This window comes from Netta rufina (genome assembly GCF_964035555.1).
Source record: "Netta rufina genome assembly, chromosome: 10".
Taxonomy (NCBI): Eukaryota; Metazoa; Chordata; class Aves; order Anseriformes; family Anatidae; genus Netta; species Netta rufina.
This window is the reverse complement of record NC_140133.1, coordinates 15,397,490-15,419,073: the sequence shown is the minus strand read 5'-3', so window position 1 is coordinate 15,419,073 and position 21,584 is coordinate 15,397,490. Positions and strand designations below refer to the sequence as shown.

At 42.2% G+C, this 21,584-nt stretch overlaps 1 protein-coding gene across 1 annotated transcript in view; it reads right to left on the bottom strand.

The window, feature by feature from the left end:
- The window catches only part of PTPRG (protein tyrosine phosphatase receptor type G), a gene marked incomplete at its 5' end in the record, with an annotated part of 400,948 nt that overhangs the window by 41,503 nt on the left and 337,861 nt on the right, over positions 1–21,584 (bottom strand). Inside the window, one exon of the mRNA XM_084292446.1 lies at positions 1,682–1,773. Coding sequence (XP_084148572.1) covers positions 1,682–1,773 — 92 coding nt within the window. The remainder of the gene's footprint in view (positions 1–1,681; positions 1,774–21,584) is intronic.

The window sequence follows — 21,584 nt, the reverse complement described above, 5'->3', positions numbered from 1 at the left end:
ACTGCTTCAGTCTGTATTACAATTTATACGAGTGCATTCCAGTCTTTAATGGACTGTCCATCAAACATCCCTATGAAACGGGGAAGAACCATTGTCTCAACTCAACAGATAGCAGAGCATGAAAAGATGGAGCTTTCTGCTGGTTTCTTTATCTAAGAAAAGTTTGCCTCAATTATAAAAAATAAAAATACAATTGACCAAAGAGAATGCTCTTTGAGGGGAGAATTTCTCTCTTCTCACTACCTTGTGCTCAGAATCCCCCAGGTTTTGACATTGCTCTGTCAAGGCTAGCCCACCCTGCCCTTCCTCACAAGCTCTAAGGAGGCATCACATGGCAGCAGACAACGTGGAACCATTCCACTCACTGTCAAAGGCAGCCCCATCAGCAAAGTGCTCCACCTGGTTTTAGAGTCATAAAAATTGAGTTCTCCACCTATTCAGGCTCTTCTGTGAAAGATCATCACAGGTGGTCTAAGACTGGTTTCCTGCCTCCTGTTACTCTGAAAGAGAATGAGAGGAAAGGTGGCACCTTGCTAAGGAAGTGAGGTGGCCAAGACACGTATCTCAGTCATCTCAGTCTGCCACAGAATGGAGACAGGATGATAGTATGTTTTCTTTCCTCTTTGGTTGCACAGAATCAGGCTGCAAGGCAAAATGCCTATCATTTTCTACAGGAGTATAATATCTAACCTTTCATATTAGTTCCCATGGGGATTTTTAGAAAGTCTTCCTAGAAAGAACAGTCACACATGTCTGCTGAATAAAATCAACGGAAATGTAAATGGACTTTCTCACTTTTCGAGGATGGATGTTTTTTTCAATGTCTCAGAAATGGCTTTGATTTTTTTTTTTTTTAAATGAACCTAATAGCTGCAAATTGAATCCCATACCAACAATACAAATTACAGAATATGACAAGGAAACTTTGAAGTGATAAGTACAAGCATTTGACAGGCTGAGGTCAGTACAGCATTTTGGGTATCTTGGTTCTGCTTGAGAAACCGAGCAACATCAAAGAAGTCAGAGGCTGCAAAGGCCACTGTAACACCAAGCTGTTCTCTGCCATTACTACTTAAAGGGATCTGGATCCTGCACTTGATATTTCCTAGGGGAAATGCCTCATGAAGAGACTAGTGCTAAGCCCTGCTTCCAGCTTTACTCTCAACATAGCCGAGAGGAGAATTTGACCTTTGGTAACTTGATTAATACCAAATTAACAGACGGCTTTGGACTTTACAAGATTGTTTGCTTATCCTTTCTGTCATGCTTTCCTCCCTGAGACCCAGCAAACACCACCCTCTGCACATGCTGAGAGCGGTGACAAACCCCTGGTCTCGAGAGAGAAGTGGAGCTGGGTGTCCCTTGTCCACAACCCACCCTGACAGAGCAGTTTGTTTCACCTTGGATGCAACGCGTTAGTGTTTTTAAGAAGTGTTGCTTGTGGTCTTGACATTTGACAAAGGTTACTCTGAAATTCCCATTAAAATAACGTGGGAGAGATGCCTCTGGAAAAGTACAGCATCGGTACTCAGAGACCCACTGCAAGGAATCTTAAATTAAATGAAGCAGCATCAATACCACAAATTTCTATAAAAACACCTGTGATTTAATACAACGTTCTCTTTATGTAATTAAACCAGACTCCAAATAGCACAAACACAAGAGATTAAGCCCGTCTTACCTGGAATAGGTATAATGGGAATACTTTCATTGGGGACCACACGGGGTGAGCTGCTGTCCTCCACATAGAAATGGGCAGTCTGAAAACACTTTCTGTTAAAGGGGAAATAAATAAAAAAAAAAGGTTCAGGGTGTGAAAAAGCCCAAAAGTTCTGCACATCTTTGGCTTCTCCATTTCTACTCCACATTTTCAGATATTATAATTTAAAAAAAAAAAAAGTCAGTAAGTGAAAACATACTTGAGTTTTCAACAATTTCAATCCTAATTCCAGATTCTGGTGTGCTCTAATTCACTGACATCTGACATCCAGCCATCATAAATGCCTCTGTACATTATTCCAAAGTACCATTGAATATGGAATTATACTCACAAAAGTCAGCAGTTGCAAAACAGGTTTCAAATACATCATCCAGAAAGAAACTGCACACAAGAAACATATTCAGCATACACTTCAAGCCAAATCCACCCAAGACACTAACATTTCCAGGGAACACACACTTACTATAAAGGTTTATGCTATGTATCAGCGGACGGACAGTCATACAGCATCTGTAACTGCTGCGTGTCACGATGTTCTGCTACAGAAGTTATCTTTCAAACATTTCTTTTTTTTTTTTTAAACACTAGAGCCATATAACACTCATCCCATCCTCCTCCTGCAAACTTGTATTACATATGCTGCTACAGAAAAATGCAAGACACTTAGCTTGGGCCCCAGGACTCAGCTCTGAAAAGGCCTATAAAGAATAGAACTTAAATCCACCTGACTTTATTTATTTATTTATTTATTTATTTATTACCTGTATTTAAGGCAAAGCAGAGAGCACAAGCTGGTCATCACAGAAAAGGTACTGAGCAGAACAACATGAAGAGATCCGAGGAGACTCTGCATGGTGATGTTAACTGAGGCAGGGTTTTCCAACACCAGCGTCACTGCTCATTGCTGACTTAATGAGCTGCTTGAGGCTGGAACTGAATATTTAATGAGTCTTGCTTGGTCTGAGCAGCTATTGTGACACGAGAAGGGTCTGCTCTCATCTGTCAGGGGCACTTAACAATAGCTTCCCATTGCAGAAAGATGCCCTTCGCTGCAGCCCTTAATGAACTGCTCAACACCTGGGCAAAGTTTGCAGGCGGCCTTCCGAGCTGCGCCTTTTGTCAAGTTGCTGTTTTCCTTGCTGAAACATATTTGCATGGAGTGGCTTCTAAGTTTCTGCCTTGCAGCCTGCTCCTCTGTAATTTGGGCATTGTGCTCTGCATAGAGAGCCCACTCTGCTGAGCCGGCTTTGCTGACACGGTCAAAGTAATTTGTGCTCGCTTTGTTTTCAACATCCATATGTGCCAGAGAGCAAAAAAGTCGCTGAAAAGCAAACCACTCTCCTAGGCAAAACCAGAACCAAAAATAATCCCAGGCACTTGCTTTCTATGCATTTGTACTTTCTAGCCCACAATCAGAGCGCTTTATAATGCAAGCACATGCTGTAGCAGCACAAGTACAACTTAAGACAATACAGAAGCAGGAAAGGGCATATTGCACAGCACGGAGCAACTGTCTCATAGCAGCTTTCTATTTTCAGACACCATGTCTTGCATTGTGCTGGAGTTATTTATTTAGTCGGCATGCTTTTGTTAAGAAACACCATAAGGTGAGTTCACACATGAGGATGCAAGATGTGCAATAGCCTCAGCATTTAAAACCATCAGCTAAACCCCCCCCCCCCACTCTCTCCCCGGTCTCATTTTTTTTTGGCAGCCTTTATTTTGGACAATGCACACCCTGGGGGCACAGAGCAGAATAAATCAGTCACACATAAAGAAGAAACTATGAATATGAAACAGGCAAAATGTTCCTGATTTTGATATATTTGGGGCTCTTTCCCTTGAGTCAATACTACAGAAATCCTTGAACTGCTTCTCCTCGTAATGAAGGCCTTAAGAAGGTGTTTGATAAAAGGACAGACCTTTACATAGGGATTTACAGGATTTTTTTAAGCTGACGATACTTAAGAAAAGCAATTATTTTTTGTAATTTGTTATTTTAGACTCCGAGAGACTCTGTTAGGCTGGCATTATGCTTTTTTTCAGTGCAGCCGTAAGATAGCTTCTCCTTAATAGCCTCACAACATGTAATTGTATTGCATAATCACGCTGTGTGATACTGTACGGCCCGCGATGGCGATAGCCGAACACCCAGCACAGCGTATCTCTGCTGAGCACAACGGTGGAATAACAACGTACTAAATGAATATTTCACACAGCAAAGTTCGCTGCAATCTTTAATGTCATTAACAATTCTGTATTTTACTCCTGGTAGACTTTCTGCAGCTGTTTTTGAAAAGGCAACCGCATGATTTGAATAAAGGTTTTCTCGGTTACAAACATCACATAAAATGCACCCTTATCTTATGTACACCCGTACATAACACAGCATGCTCATCACTTCACAATGCTAGATACCGGCACGTTACACGAAGACATACCCCTCAAACATTTTTTAACCTGCTCACAATTGCTGTTTTCCAAGTTATTCAAGTTTATCCTCTACATCTGAGCTCCTGGCACCCACATCCTGGTGACTCTCCCATTTCCCAGGGGCTCCTGGTGATGGGGTAAGGCAGCACCAATGGGAATACGCAGGCTCAAACTCAAGAGCAGGATAAAGCAGACTGATCTTCAAAAGGCCTTTTACAATGGGTTTCACAAACTCACTCCATGAATTTTCCAGCAAATTCTGCTTACTGGGCCTCTGTTTACTCTCGTACGTCTCCTCTGTGCAGCTCCAGGAGGGAGCATAAACCTCGGGGCACCGCACAGATGCCCACAAACCACCCAGTTTGGATAATGGCCATTTTTTTTAGCCTGGGAACTGACCAGTTAAGGAGCTGCCTGGACCCAAGAAGAGCCTTCTGCAAACTCACCTAGCTTGTAGTAATACATACTGATAGTTGGAATTGAAGCTATGGGAAGCCATTTCAGTAAGTGTCTTCTTCCCTGCTTTAGGGTGCTCCTATCTCTTCCCTGGCACGTTCTTCTGCCCATTACCTTCCCGTCGGTATACAAACCTTAAGTGGCAGCAGTTGCTAAGGCTACAAAAGGCTGCAGTGAATCTGTGTATATCGGGAGGGCTGGATAAAGGGAAGGGGTGAGAGCAGAAAATTGCTTGTTTCAAGTCATTGGACAAACAGCCATGAAGAGAAGTGGGAATGGATGCAGGGCTTGACAAGGTGCAAATCTACAACAGTTTTCAGGATGAGCACTTCAGCCTGTAACTTTTGACCCCAGGGTGTATACACGTTCAGGTATTTGCACCCATCTGCCCATTTGCTCAGAAAACCGACATGGTCAGCAGAAAAAAAATATGAGCTTTTTCTTCTGTCAGAAGCAGTCCTTAGTGAATGAGCAATCTGAATTTGTCAATGGCATAAATGATTATTAAAATTTTAGCAACTGAAACACTAATTTTAGAGTAATTCTTGTATTCAGCAGAGGCTGTGCAAAAGCAAATCGCAGCCTTCATTTCAATTCCAAAAGATTTCAGAGAGCCCACATCTTTTCTGCAGTATACCAGAGTCTGTTGTCTCTGAAATAGGCTTGTGTGCAGTGAAGCACACAATTTTCTCTAGCCCCATATGTTTTTTGGCTCCCTTTCCCTGGGGTACAATAACTGTGCGAGATTGTGGTGATCAGATACACAATTGTCACATATGGACCGAAATGCAGAAAGTAAAAGACTACGAGATTAGCATCTCCCGAGAGAAGGAGCAGAGGCAGGGTCTGGAATGCAAAGATGACGTTAGGGAGAGCATCCCCCTGCCCCGAATCTTTTTGCAGAGATACCAACAGCGCTTTATTAAAGGAAGCTAACAGAATGCAAAGTCCAGAGCAGCAGCACCTCATTATCACACTGCAAGCAAAAAAAATATGCCAAGAGATGCTTCTGATTAGCTAGGTTAAATGCTTGTTCCATCTCTGCTGAGCAAAACACCAGATTAGCTGCTGTAAAAGAAGAGATGCCTCATGAGATTTTGACACTCAAAACAGGTTTCCTTGGTTATTAGTTAATAAACCTCAAGCAGCTTCTCCTTTATGCTCATCTAAAAGCCAGATCACACGACGGCCTGGAAGCATGGATGCATTTTATTTTCGCATAGAAGATAATGCCTCAGTGTTTAGTTAATTCTGCCGCCAATGCAAACACACAGCGTGTGCTGCAGCCGACGGCAGTGCTGGGACCAGCTCTGAGGGCAGCGCTTGGCCTTTACTCCTTTGTGCTCCGTCTCGCACGGGCAGCATCCCCTGATCTGCGCTGACAGGCGAGGGATCTGCACTGCTCAGGAGCAGCTGAGGCAGGAGGAAAAGGAACAGGGGATTACTGCGGTAGGGCAAATGACTGCCTCTGCAATGGCCGGCTGACACCGCCAGAACAGTGGCTGAACATGGGAAATATCAAAGGGGAATGCTTCGCTTCCTGGGGACACCCAAGGGCCATGTCCTGCCTTACACGCTGAAGTGCCTGGCATGGTCACTGATCCCTTGTTCATCAGGGATCTACTCTTTCTTTCCACAGCAGCCTCTGTTGGCTGGAGTCAGCACGTATTCCCTCTCCGAGGCTAGGCAGATTTATTCTTTATTTCTGTAATAGCACTGAGGAGCTCTAGACTCTTGGTTTCTTTGCAGTTACTCTCTCCTTGGGTCATTACCTCCTAAAGCATGACCAATTCGGGGCAGATGGCTTGAAGGGGTCCTGGAGGCCTATTCACTACCATCAGTGCAGGGCAAACCTTGTCCTCTGGGTACCCTTCCTCCAGAAACAGCCTCCCACAGACAGGAACTCTGCAGAACGTACGTTTATTGATGAAGAGGTGCTGCAGCCACCCTACTTTCACACGTAGTCCTTGGCTGGCAGGCAGCACAGGCAAGAGCAACCAGAAGTCAAACCAGGATCTGTAAGAGACCTTTATAGCAGGCTGCTCAGGACATGGCTTATTCTTTATCGAACGCAACCTGGATACAGGCGCTCATTCATCATGCTCCTCCATCACGGGGAGGTCTGCACATAACTACCAAATAAGGCCACAAAGACAGGAAATTATCCCTTTCACTACCTCTGCACAATCATTTTCGCTTTCAATAGAAGAAAAGATGCTTCAGATTCTCACCAAACTGTTTTGCATGTTTTCCAGGAGACACAATTAAGATTGGTTTCTGCTGGCACCAAAACCAGGGTATGTATGCAGTCAAGTGTACTAGTAACACATGGCTCTGCACTTTAAACTAGCTTCACTATTCCTTGGCAAGCATTTGTCACTGTCAGAATTGGCAATGACTCCTCAGAAAAGAGCCACAGACTACGGAACAACAGAAGTGCTGCAAATCATGACCATGTCACCAGCAGAGCAGTGGATGGGAGCCTGGACAACAGCTGTCTGCAGTCTGCACTGCTCTAGCTGGGGTCATCAGTCACTGATTTTTATGAGCAATAAAACTGACTCAAGCGTTAAGAAGAAAAAGAGAAGAAAAAAACACACGGAAAAAGCTGATCTTATGAATATGAATAAGTGACCAGCATGGAGCAGTGATATTCCATTCATTGTATCAGAAGGGCATCTGCGTTTTCTCTTTTTTAGCCATAAAATGGCTTGTATTGCCCCAATTTTCTTCAATTATTTTCCTTCTCAGGTCTTAATGCTTAAAGACCAGAATCCAAAAGCTGAGTTACAAAAGAACCTATGCTGTGCCGGAACAGTGACGCTGCGAAGGCTTACCGAAGTTGAGCTATGGGAGGATACACAAAGCAGGAATGAGCAAAAACCAAGACTGTGAAGAAGAGCTGAAAAAGGAGGAAAATTTCCTTGTGATAATGCTGATTCTCCTGCATATCCCTCCTGAAGACGATTCACCTTCTTCCCACAAAGCAATTTCTGCCTGTAATCTTCTTGAGCAGTGTTAAGCATCGTACAGATATGATAACTGGAGAGGTCTAGACAGTACATGGATAGATTTCAGAGGTTCACAGCTGCCAAGTGTTTGGCAAGCCGAATGGTGAAAAGAAGGCTGGCCCTTCCAGAGGACTTCCTCTGGGCAAGGAGAGATGCTTTTCCACACTCCTCGGTTGTGCACCAACACAGTCCCATAGAAGCTAAAAGGATCCAAGTGCTAATCACCAGTCCAACCACACCTACTTAAAACTACACATATTACTAAATCACAGAGAAATAAAGACAGGAAAAATGCTGGGAAAAGGCAGACAAAAAAAAAAAAAAAAAAGAAAAAAAGTGTGTAAAACTCTGAGGCAGTATTTGTGATGAACAACAAACCACTAGTAAAATTCTCCATCTGAAAAACTAATCTGCAAACAAGGCGAGGGATTTTTGACACAGAAAGACAGCTAATTTAATATTGATGGCCTAAATTTGCCAGCTGACTACACAGCTCTCCACAAAATTAAAAATCCTCTTCTTCCTATCCTCTGAGATCCTGGATTTAGACGGCATCTTCCTGCACCAGACGACACACCCATTTAAATCACGTATGGTACTGAACTCAGACATTAGACAAGAAATGTTCATTTATAGAAGGGTATTGAAATGGCTAACAGCACACACCAAGAGGAGCTGCTTTCAAGTCATCCCCCCCTTCATCAGCTGTGTGACCAGAAAGCGCCCAGGTGGCCAACGGAGAAATGCACTTAGAAAGCTCTTTAACTGCAAATTGTAAGTGGATAAATCGTAGTTTAACTCAGCACAAACATTTTCCACGCTTCCTTATCCCATCTTGCTGTGGTCCCTGGAGAATGGCAAAGACGATCGTGAAGCCTTATTTGTGATGACACTTGGCCCTGTACCACTTGGTAGCTAATTACTCTCCTGGTGACCTCTGACAGGGCCAGCAGCATCAGGCCTTCCCCTCCTGCTTTAATCAATACTCACAACAGCTGTGTTGGATACACTCAGCAATTTTACAGATGACTGAATGGGTTTACTTTACTCATCAGTATTTGCTGCTGTAAGAGAATGAGCTTCTTAGCATATGCATTACCGCTCAAATTTTTAATGTCTTCGGGCAAAAATGGGGTAGAGAAAGCTATAGGTGGTATCTTAAAATGGTTTAAAAATTAGGCATAGTTTTAAAAGCAAAGAGAAGCCTGATGTATTCATTTTCCTTTCCCTGAGCCAACTATTTATTTAATGCAACATTCATACCACAAAGACTAGAAAATCAGAGGAAAACAAACGCATGCCTTTTCCAATCAAATAATACCTCAGGCAATTCCTGCAAAACGTGTACTTCCAATGCCCTAAACGTAACATAATATTAAAAGGGAAGCGAAAACTTTCTCACAGAAGGAAGCTAAATGTAGCCAAGTGAAGAGTTGTTCTGTAATCACGAGAACTGCAGCAATCAATGAAGATTGCCTCTTACTAGAAAGGAGCTTTTAGTAGCACCTCCAAGAACTCAAAATTGGGCATACTTGATATTATCATTTCGGGACATGAATTCCCTTTGGGATGAATCTCAGAAGAGGTAAGAAGAAGAAAAAGAGCGAGGGTGGCACACCAGGAAGTTAAGATGCAGGTATTTTTAAATGCAAAGTGTAATTCATGGATCAAAGTTGTGCTGTAAGAAGAACGATACAGAAATGATCCCAGCTAAGAGAGGACAGAAAAGATTTGGCTTCTGCTTGGAACATTCACCTAAATGTCCCCAGTTAATCTTACCTCAGCTCTCAAAATGGAAGAGCTCTACTCTTCTTGTTGCTAAAATGCTCCTTCCTCCTCTGAATGAGACATCAGGACATTAAACTGACAATTATTTTAGGTATCCCAAGCTACAGACAGGGACCTAAACATAACACAAGAATGTGCTAACAGATCAGGCACAATTTTTCTCTTTTGAGGGCCATGACCATCTTCAAGCCGAAATGCCACAGTTCATTAAATATAACGAACTACTTGGTGGGAAGTGCACTCTTTCTCGTCAGAGATGTCCACTTGCACCTGGATGAAAACTGTATGGGAAAAACTAGGAAGATTTCCCAACACCACTGGCCATATTTCATGTTCATCCTATTGGGGCCAGGATAAAATATTAAAAATGTAATTATTTCTTTCCTCTTTTCCTTACTGTGTATTTAGAAGGTGGGCCTTTTTCACTGGCCATTTCAGAAAGAAACTCCTACTTATTTTTTTATTTTTTATTTCCTCTTAACTCTGTTTAGGACACAATTAGTCATGGAACAAAACGACACCTTTAGAAGCATAGCACAAAGGAAAAGAAAAGAGCAGCTGGCACCAAGAGCAGAGAAGCAAATTATTTAGTACCTGGAAGATAATGAGAACACTGAGAATACACTGCTTAATGGTAGCGCTCCGACAGGGCTGCGTACGTCACCTCATCACGCTAATACAGACAGACCGGGTGGCAGCCAGCTGGTCCTCCTTCCCCACCCATCTCCCTGAAAGCAAAGATTTGTAAGCCGCCAAATAATAAACCTGGACAGAAGTCTTGAGGATCATTAATCTTGCTATCAATCAACCCACTTGGCAACTCGCTTCTTGCTGCTGTTGGTACTAATGCGGTAGTGACTCAAGAGCTCTGTGGAAGCCTGGCGTATGCATGTCTGAAGCATTGCTTTAATGAGTTTCTTGCATTCACAGGTTAACAAATGTGACAAGGAAGCACAAATATCAGAGACAGTAAGATGATGTCCATTGAACCAAACCACTGAGAAATGCTGCACTGTGTATTCTGCTCTAGTATGCTGAACACATCTCTAACAAGCTCTGTAAAAATACTTGAGTCAGACCCCAGTGACCTATCTGGGATTCCAGGAGAGATGTAGCCATGCTAGTGTGAGCTCTGCCTGCTCCAATACTCCTTATCTGCTGGGCTACATACCTCGGGCACGGCTCTGCCCTAATAGAGCTATCTTGTAGAGATGCGAGTTGTATGAGCTGAAGTGGAGTTCAGGTTAAACAGGACCATCAGTGGGGTGTAAACATAGCCCCTGGGCTCCCTTGGCTAAAGACAACAGACCCACATCAATTCATAGATAAGCATAAAATGTCCCTCCATCAGTAGGATCAGTCCAGTAGTATTTACATTAAACACTGCAGTATTTTCTGTGAGAATGTTTCTAAAAAGTAAACTATCAGCAACAGCAGTAATATCAGACAAATCCCAAGATAATTGATGTTGTAAGAAAAATCTGATTAATACCAAAAAGTGGTAAGCAGTATTAAGCATACTTAGGCACAATAAATGAGCACATGAAGTAAAAACCATGCATATTTCAAATTACCATCTCCACAGACCAAAAAAGCCATAATAAAAAAAAAATCTAAAAATATAAGCAAGTAATGAAGTCCACTATATCCACTATAAGACGAGCCAGAGGGGACTACAAGGATCATCCTGAAAGAACTTGAAATAAAGTGAGAAAGAGTTTCCCTTTCAAAGTATCTATTAAGAACAAGGACATCTTTGAAGCTTCAAGCCTATGGCTCATTCAAAGCCCCTTGAATTTCAGTGTCAAGGAAATGCACTTTTATAGCACATGGGGACTCAAAGCACGAGGCATATCAGCAAAGTCATCATGAAGTATATTGACAGGCCCCCAATTATACAGAAGAGTCAAGAACTGAAAAATTACAAAGCAACAGATGTAGACGAGACTTTGCCTTTAAGGAATCATTCCAAATTATTCTGAAAATTCAGAATGCTTTCATCCTCATGACCAACTTTCTCAGTAAGAATACACTTGGGCAAATAACATATTGCTTTCCCATTGTCTTAATCAGTCTGTAGAAACATCTAATAACAAAACTAATCACAGTGAGGAGAACATCTTGATTCAAGATAAAAGTTCATTGCAAATAAGAAAAACAGGAAATTCAGTCGACCTATGTTAATTAGTAGATACCTTAACACCAGATACTGTTTAATATATTTTCTATTTATAGACTGTTCTCCTTTTTTTGCATAATTTTCAAAACTTTAATCTACCTTTTATTAAGCTCCTCATAACCTTTCAGTATTGGCAAATGTGGGACTGAGGAAAAGGAGAAAAAATAACACAAGAAAGGGAGTCTGCATCTAGGAAAAACACGTGAATGCTCCTTAGTGTATGAAGAAATGTGTCTGGGTACGTCAGGCACTTGTTTGGAAGGAGACATGTAAATTAAAGGCAAGCTCTTGTCTCAGTATTTTCTTTTCTTTCACAGCACACGAAGTGACATAGCTGCAAAAGCAGGCATGCTATCTGTGAGGAACGTAGGAGATGTCTGCACCTAGGTGAATTGTTCGGTGCTGACACCTCCAACAATTCAGATTCATTTTCCGCCTACTGTATTTATGCATTTCATTTCCATGGTCTTAAGCGATCCGCGGTGCTGCTTTTGCTGTGATTAGTGCAGCGATTAGACAGGGAGCTCAGGAGGGGAAAACTGAGCAGTACCCACCATGGCCCGCACCATGCATTCGGGTACATGGGCAAAGGGAGCTTCCAGCCCCGACAGGGGTCCTGCCTTTAGACCCGCTCCAACAATTTCCATTTATGTTGGTAATTGGGAATGGTAGTAACAAGCCTTCCTATTTTATTGCTGTATTTTAATTCAAGGAGTTTTGTGAGCTAAAAATGCTTAAAATGCAGACTAAACAGCAGAGTATTTTGCCACTATTTCTGGTAGTTTTGTCCCAGACATTTGGTTTCAGATCTGTGATTTCCTGTCGAGAACACACAAGTGTGAAATACTTGTTGATCCGTTTATTCATTTGCCTCCTGGCTGATCATAGCCATTTTGACAGAACAGACAAATTGATTTGCTCTGTGTTGTTTTTTCACATGCTTCTCCACCAGCCTGAAAATACCACCCCAACTTCCCAGATGCTGTGCTTAGGTCTTCATCACTTCTGCACCCTCATTTTTCATCCTGCACCCTCATTTTTGAGGCTTGCTAAGCCTATTTCACGCAATGCCCAGGATGTCTGAATTTTCACAAACTCTCGCTATAGCAGCTTCCACAACTCCATCTGCCAGACGAAAATGATACATAATATTTAGAAAAACTCTTTTTGAACCATTCATACCCAATGAACGATTTACATCACTCGCTAGGACACCAGACATATCTGCTGGCACGGATGCTCAAATATATCTGTGACAATTGCGCTTGGTTACTGCAGGCAGTATTTAACCATTATCTATGACACATCGCAGCAAACCATCTATTTTTCCAAGTCATGAACAAACATTGCAATTTGGAGAGGAAACAATTCCTGAACATTCTCATTGAGGAAATGGCAAATGTAACAGCTTCAAGTGATGAGGCAAAACTCTGTAACATCAGCACAAGTTATTCAATGCAAAGTAATTTCAGCAGGCTAACAAATGAGTCACTTTTCTCAGACAGACATGCAGCAGAATCCAGTGCCTTTAATTGATATGCCCTTTTATTTCAAAACACACTGTCTCCCTCCGGTTGGACTAGACCAACGGGATGCAGCATTTCCCAGAAAGAGCTGAAGAAAGCAAACTTGGCATGACAGTAACTAAATGTTGATTCAAGGGAATTAGGAGACGTTCAAGGGGACAGGTCCCAGGCTCCAAATTATGCTCCACTCTTGTATTGCCCCCATATGATTATAGCAAGTTTGCTTACAATTTGCTGCTCACACTTCTAATTGGATTCCTGCAAAGGGCAGTTTGCTGTGCCATGAGCTTGTCACTTTAGATCCCGCTTTATCTCCAAACCACTCAATTAATAATCCATTCCATTTATTATAAAAGCATTTGTTTCGACCCATATGATGCTATCAGCAGCCATCCCATTAATATTTATTTTCACAAAGTGGTCCACTGATGTTAAGGTCTCAGATACGACTGGTAACTTTAAAAGAGGAAAATACATGAAACCAAAAAAGTCAAAACAGAACATGAGCTGTAGCAGCAAACATCCAACCCATATGGATTTAACTCCTTCTGCACAGAAAGCCTAGTAAATACAGTGAGGTTGGTGGAGGGCAACGACAATGGGAAAGCTCAACCCATCACCAGAGAAATTACATGTGAGGTTTCATGTGTGAGCACATCTCCCTGGGGTGGGGAGCTGCTGTCTGAAGCACCAAGGAAAAAAGATGCTGGAAGGAGGTGTGGAAGGGGAATGTTCCCCCACTGTCCTCCACCCCAGTGAACCTTAAACTCTGGGCTAGGGGAATACAGGGACCACAAAGATGGTTTAAAGCTGTTTTTCTTCAGCATCCTTTTCTGTCCCCAACACACAGGGAATTACAACACAGGCTGTTCCAGCTTGATTATTTTGGAAGTCAACGGGACCCACACTTTTCAGCTAAGGAGTGGAGGAGAAGTGGGCTGCAGATGGTTTAAATGTCTCAAAAAAAGCTGGCATAAAGCTCTTTCAGTGCTAAGAAGCATTGCCAGGGACAGACTGGACATCCAAGTGAAAGTTCAGATCCTGCAGACAGCACCGAAACCCACCAAAATCTCAGACTCCCAGTAAAACGTGGACTTTTCATTTCCCCACAGGCCTAAGTGCAGCTTCTATTATTGCAAATGCTGGTGAAATGGGAGCATTTCTTCTGTGTTCAGAAGCGCCCAGCTGCTTCTCGTGCAGAATGCTCCTGAGAGTGAGATTACACATTCAGACATGGTGAGATGAAGCAGCTGCTGTGAATGTATATCAAATACTGTGATTTCTTCTCTTCTGCTCGCTTATTCTGTGCATCTTGAATAAAACTATGCTGCAGGGACAACAAGTCTCTTTGTAGTAGTCTCCACCTATTCCTTTAAACTATACAACAGGGAACTTGTTCAGTGTAGCTCTGTGGATAACAAAAACAGTGATGTTGAACTCTAACCTTCCACTACCACAAAGAGCTAAATTAATTCCCTGCAGCACATCAGTGCTGCTTTTGAAAAGGCCCAGACACTGCAAAAAACAGATGGAAACTAAACTTATAGGCCTTTAAAGATGTCAAGCATTTCCTTGCAATGATGGCATAAGAATCTTTCTTCTTCCCATCAATTTTTTTATTAATCAGAGCACACATGGCAACTCCCCGTGTGGCACCACTTGGGGCTCACCCCATCAACATAAAACCTTGGGAAATTATCACCTCAGGTTTACCACTGGGATAACAATGCTTTTATACCTAGAGTTAAAAAGATGAATTGTCACAGATTTATAAATCAAAACACAAGAGCAGACACTGAACTACAATACCATTCTGCTGTCCCTTGTCTTCCCAGGGACTGTTTCTGCAATTCACTACAGGATCCGGCTCAGAAGGAAGCAAGGACTCCCGTTGCACTCTGCCACCTTCATGCTTTTGCTTTCAGGGCTACCGTTTTGCACATTTTGAAGCACAAACCTGTCTTGAACTGCAGCAAAACAAAGCTTGCAGGCTCCTGCTCTAGCAACCAAATACTCTTAAGAGACTGCAGAGCCCCTCAAGACTCCCAAATTCTCATCTCCCCCATCAAATTATGTGGAACAGAAAACACTTACTCATCCATTTTCTTGAAGCCGTTTGCGTGAGGATCTCAGTCAAGTTACTCTTTCTCTCCCAAAGAGCTGAACTGGCGTTTTTAACTTCAAGAGGGCAGAGTGGTTGTGAAGTGCCCAACCACCTCTGCAGAGACTTTGGGGACCTGGAGCCAGGTCCTTATTCAGAGATGACAATTATCACTGCGAGCATAAGAAAAAGGGTTCTGCCCTACTGACTGTAGCCAAGTGCTCCACATAAGTTGGCTTAGCAGTGATAAATGTCACGTTTACGATGCGTTTTGCAACATGGAAGTCCATAATTTGCTTTCCAGGGACCTATGCTTGATTATCAGGAGAGTTAGAAGCATTCACTGAAGTCTAATGAATAGAATTAACACATCATTTAAACAGGGACTAATATGTATGCAAATTAGAAAAAGTTAGAAATAAGAGTCCAACCCGTAATTTCAGAAAATGTAGACTGCATCCTTGTGAAATATGAATGTTTCAATTCACATCATATCTCCACATCTATGTTAGCTGCTTTGCATGTGAACAATAGGCATCAAGCCCAATTTGATTTTTATATTTGAACTTGGACTTACAAAATAGATTATATTGAAACTTGAATAATATATATGCTAATTAAATACTCCATTTAATGACATAAATAAAGACGAAGACCAACACAGGCCAATTTACATTTGCAAATTTCCTAATTACTTTATTTTCCTTTGGAAAGCAGAAACTTTATTTTCACAGTCACTGGAAAAAAAGGGAATAATTTCTTTGCTGAAATGATTTTAAAAATCTTTTCAACTTTTTTTTATTCTTTAGGAGTGATCTCCAAGGAAATACAATTCCTAAAATTGCTTTGCCTAGACAGATTCAATATTAAATGTCACCCAAGTCAAACTATGGTGATTTGTGCATGCAAATGGCATTACTTAATTATTATCAGAGGTTTCTGGAAAAGGAATTGCTCTCGATAAATATAAGGTATACACTCTCCCCTTCAATACCACAAAGTATGTTCTGAACAACTCTGGCAGATATAAACCAAATGCCCTTGGTGTTTGATGGGCTGTTAATCTCTCTCTCCCTTCGTTCTCTGCTCCCCCAAATTAGACAGTACAAGGACAAGTGGGTAGCTGTAGGGAGACTAAACATAAGCAGAAAACATGACTATGACTTCTGACATCCAAAGCTCACAGAAAAGCTTGCTGAAGAATAAACAGATCGTAGGAAAAGCCCTTTTAAGTTAAAAGGCCTGTTTGTACCTTTAGCAGTGAGGAAAGTGGTCAAAAACAGTTCATTGAAATGAACACGAAGCCTGTAAGAATATCATGGCCAGGAATCTTATTTTGTGTATGTTGAATAAATGTTGGTTATATGGATGAAGAAGCCTGGATTCCGCATTAACTCACAAAACCAACATCTGCAGGCTGTGGAAAGTGAACTGCAAAGCAAACCCATTTACTCTCTGATTGAAAGAGCACCCTGAATGCTTCAAAAATAAGGAGCTGCATGAATGGGAAGAGACTAACCATTCTGGTAGGTTTACATCCTAGGCTTTTATTCAAAATGAACAAATCAAAAAAATGACAGGGATGAGGACTGCCCCTCCAAAGCTTTCACCTCATGTCTACAATACCAGTCACTATGAGCAATGAACACTGAATTCAGGAAACTTAGAAGACCGAAGAGTAAATGATCATCATTTTGAGTTATGATGTGGTTGGAAGTCCTCCTTGCCCTCAGCAATTGTTGCAATCCTCATCTGTAATCACTGCTGTTCTTACATTAACAATGTTTTCAACATTCAAAACCGGAGAAAAAATTTTAGTCAACACCAACCTGTGTTGTTATTTATTATTATTATTATTTTTTTAATATATTGCTTTATAAATGTCTCTTTGTATGACACTTCAAATATTTTTGTTCTGTTTTGGAAAAAATGGGAATTCCAACACATGCAACAACCCACAAAATGACAACCAGGCATGCAACCTGCTCCCGTTTCAGCTTAAATGTTAGAGCTCAAATGGATTCTGACTTGTAAGGTGGCAGAGTGAAATACATGCCATTCATGGTGATAGAAGAAATGTTTTCTTCTTAACAGACTCAGTGTTCTACAAGAACCTGAATGAATTTGCATAGCTGCAACATTTGTAATAGCAGCACAATACGCATCGAGCATCCCAAGGCATTTGTTATCTAAGTTGCATGGGTTGGCACTTCATTTTAAGGAAAGTAAAAATAAAAACCCACCCCTGCTTGTTATTGCTTTACTAGGCTGCTGAATCCTGGTATTTATCCAACCAGTTAAGATTGCTGAACTGATTTAATATTCTTACCCTATAATTTTACACTTAGACCACATCCCGCTGTGAAATAGCTAGTGCTAATGTTAGTCCAAATGCTGCTCTGGGACTTAGGACAGCACAGGGCACTTCAATAGCTGTATTTTATGGTTACAAGGAGAGAGAAAAAATATAATTTATCTGGTTGCTGTGGTTAATTCACAGTTTCACAGCAGAGGTATACTGTTCCCTCTGGGTACATCTACTTGTATTATAGGATATTTCATTCACAGTTCATCTGAGACATTCCTCTAACTCTCAGCCTACCAATTTGTGTGAGAATACTAGAGATACCGTACACGATTTAGCATATACATACTAAAAATATTATATAAAACATAGGCATTAGCAACAGATCAATAAGGAACATAAACTAGCAACAAATCAAACAAGGATGGGTTAATAAATTGTTTCTTGCAGCTAAGAAAGGGAACAAAAAACGCACCCAGCCTCTTAAGAAGTATTTCTATTTTTGACTTTTTTTCCCCCAAGTTAATTTCACACAAAGCATGATTGCTAAGACTGGTTTCTCTTTTTTAATAGCTGATCATAATTCTAAAATCCAGAGTTCAAAAGTTTTAAAGTTTCTTATAAAATAGCTTACAATGAACTAAAGCTGAGTAGGAGAAGGCAGCAGTAACATCTTCTGCTGCTGTGCTTATCAAAAACCTGTACTCCTCATGGTGTACTATTTCTCAGCAATTACAAACCACTTCTTAATGGAGCCTAACTTCAACATTTGAATATTTTAAAAATATTGCTTCAAAATTACGCATTGTAAAAATACCGCCTTTAATCCAGTTACTGCACAAATAAAACCTTGCTCTTTTTTTTCAAGACCTCATCACTACAGCAGCACTGGGGAAGGCATTTCCAGAGAAAGTGTCTGGAATTAATCCATTTAATTAGTTCCACGGAAACAAAACAAAGATCAATTGCAGCTGCGCCACAGATTCCTCATTGCCTGACCTCAACTGTCCCTGCCTGCTCCCCTTTGCTCTCTCCCCAGAGGAAGGTATTTCTGCAAATATTGGGGAAATGCTGCCACACATCTACACAAAGCAGTGAGGAGTGTGTCAATAGCAGTTTTCCATCCTGCTGCCAAGACCTTATCCTCTTTAGCAAATTAGCATACCCTAAATGTCTCAGCTCTTATGGGACATGCTTCATAGCAAATTAAAGATTAAAATAAAAACTTTTTTGTTGTTGTTTCATTGTTTTCAAGGTCACCAACATGATATTTTGAATTCTAGTCTTCCACAACCGAAGCACATATTTTGCTGTTATTTGACTTACGATTGCATGCTTGACATTATCTTTTTAAAAAAGAGGTGATGCAGATCGGGGCTCCCACTGAGTTTGTAAAAGTGCCTGCAGAAAAGACATTCACACAACTGACCCGCATGGTACAAACATCCCAGGAGCTGTGGAACAAGCATGGTTTCAACTAAGAGCTCTCATTTAAATGCACTGTTAAAAATAACCACAATCCAGCAGGCACCAGGGCTGCCTGGGCTGGGACGGGTGATTTGTGCGAGGCTTCATAGCTCTGAGAATTTAGCTCTTTAAGCCATCGCAGTTCCCTGTCTGCTCTGCAAGAAAATACTTTCCCATAACGAGCTCTCTGTGGATGGCTTGATTCAGCCACCCTAGGTGCTTGCTCGCAGGGTCCTTTCCCTTGACACGAGGGATGGCCTCATGCTGGCACTCGCTGCTGCTAATGGCAGTATTGACACGTGCAATACAGATGGATGCCTCGGATAACACCCAATGGGGGTAACAAACCTCAGCTAGGCTCACCCCTGCTCTTCTTTTTCCAATCTTCCTATCATTGTTGTACTCTTAATTCTTCCCTAATTTTAGGCCCTCTGCTGCAGGAGAACAGATGGAATCAAACTCCAAACAGATTTTTTTCCACCAACCTGCAGTCTCCTGACACAGCTGTCCTCTGCAAGCTGCCTGTGCCATTTCTTTCCTGCCTGTCTGTATTTTCCTCTCCCTCCCCAAAGCTACGGTCTCTTCCTCTGTCCTTACCCCACTGCTTAGATGTGCTTTTTTTACTGGCTTCACATTACTCACTTTAAACGTGATGCATTTGAACGGCGTCTTCTAAACACTTTTTCAGCCTTCTGGTCTGTGATTCACAGGACGTTTATCACACTACTTCATTCCTCCTCTTCTTCTGTACTTGCATGTGTGCCTTAAAGCCTGCACGGCAGCGCTGTGGAGAACGAGCCTCTGAGCTCCCATGCAGGATCGATGACTCCTGTGCTGCGCCTGACAAATGGCTGCTTAACCTTTTTTTGGAACGTAGAAATGATGGAAATTCTGGAGTCCACTGCTTTATTGTCTTTCCCATCATAAAGCTTTTTCTAATGTCAGACCTAAATTCCTCCCTTGCTTCAATTTAAACCTAAGACTCCTCATCCTAAGCACAATGGATGCAGAAGATCATTTATTCCTTGCAGATCCCTTTCATGTACACAGGAACACTTGCATCCCCTCTCAGCTAACAGTCCTGCCTGCCCGTATGGTCTGACCAGCTTCCTCAAGTAAAAGATGAATCTTGTGGGTTATACCTCACCTCTCACAGCCACAGTCCTCTTTACACGTGGAGATACACCAGCCTGCTGTAGATCTGGTTTGCTTTTCATTTACAAGGCAGCTGAGAGAAGAACGCTGCTTCATGAAATTCAGATGAAGGCTGGCCATGCGTGACATAGGAAGAAGCTGGCTTCAGACACCTGGCAAGAAGTAACTCATTATTGCACTTTTTGTGCTCTTGAGAACCCGTTTAAGGTGATGCAGGTTCTACAGTTATGTGGACTCAAATTTATGAGGGCAAGGCCTGATTTAACCGATAGCAGTTATTCAGAGTCACTCTATTAATATCAGTGGTGCTATTCAGATTTAAACCTGAAGCAAGATCTAGACTGTGCTGTTTCCTCGAAATGGGACATCCCTGGGTCAAAATATGCTCATTAATTTTTGATGTTGCTCCTTATGTTGTACAATGAGGATTAGAAACGCTCTTTTCTGAGTTTTGTAGATATCATTACAGTTCTAGAAATCACCACTGACATGCATTTCACTTCTTTTAACTTCCCTCTGACTTCTTTTCTTTCTCCTTTCTTAAGACAACAATTGTTTGTTTGCAAAGCAGCAGCTCGCTACCGACCTCACCAGGGAGGAATCCAAAATCCTGCAGTGTTTTGCTTTGCAAGAAAAAGTGAAACTAGTGTTAATTAAAGAAGAGTAAAAGTAACAGGCATATAATTAGATAACATGCCCCCTTCCACAATCTAGCTCTTAACAGATCATCCAGCATGCTTAAAAAGCAACTTTCCATCTGCAAATCTGTCTCTCTCTCTTTTTTGTCTAATGAGCATGAGTTAGTCTGTTCAAAAGCCCAAATGGGCATCTCAGGGCCAATTCAGCAGCAGGGGGTCCGTTACTATAACAACTGACAACTCCTGTGATTTCTGAAAGGCCTCAAGTAGCCGTTTGGGAAACGGGTACTGAGGAAGAGGCTGGGAAGGCCGGGTGATGCGGGACGTGGTGTCGAGGCCTCCCCTCTGCTCGCCCACGTTGGCCCTGCCTGCGCAGAGTAGGCCCCAGCACCCCACCACCCTGACAGGGCAGCTGGGCCAGATCCTTCCCAGCTCCCAGTGAGAAGAGAGGATAAAACCCCCCAGGCCCACGAGGGGAGGAAGAGCAGCACCGCACTATGCTTTGGCATTTGCGTTTCTCCTCATGGGCTCTCCCCCCTCGCTGCAGGTCACCAGATGAGAGCGGGGATGCAGTCGGAGAATTTTTCCCATCGATTTTCCCCGACAAGCGCTCAAAGAACGGTGCCAACAGCTAGAACAAGCAATGAGCGGCTGCCCTGAGCTTCAGGCTGGAAAGCAAGCTGCCTGCCGCCAGCACAAAGGCTGAGTTCGGTTCCCCGCATGGGATAAGAGGGAGATGATCACAGGCCTGCTCCCCTTTAATGAAAACGAGCAGCGCTTTGAGATACAGCACACAAAAGGGCTC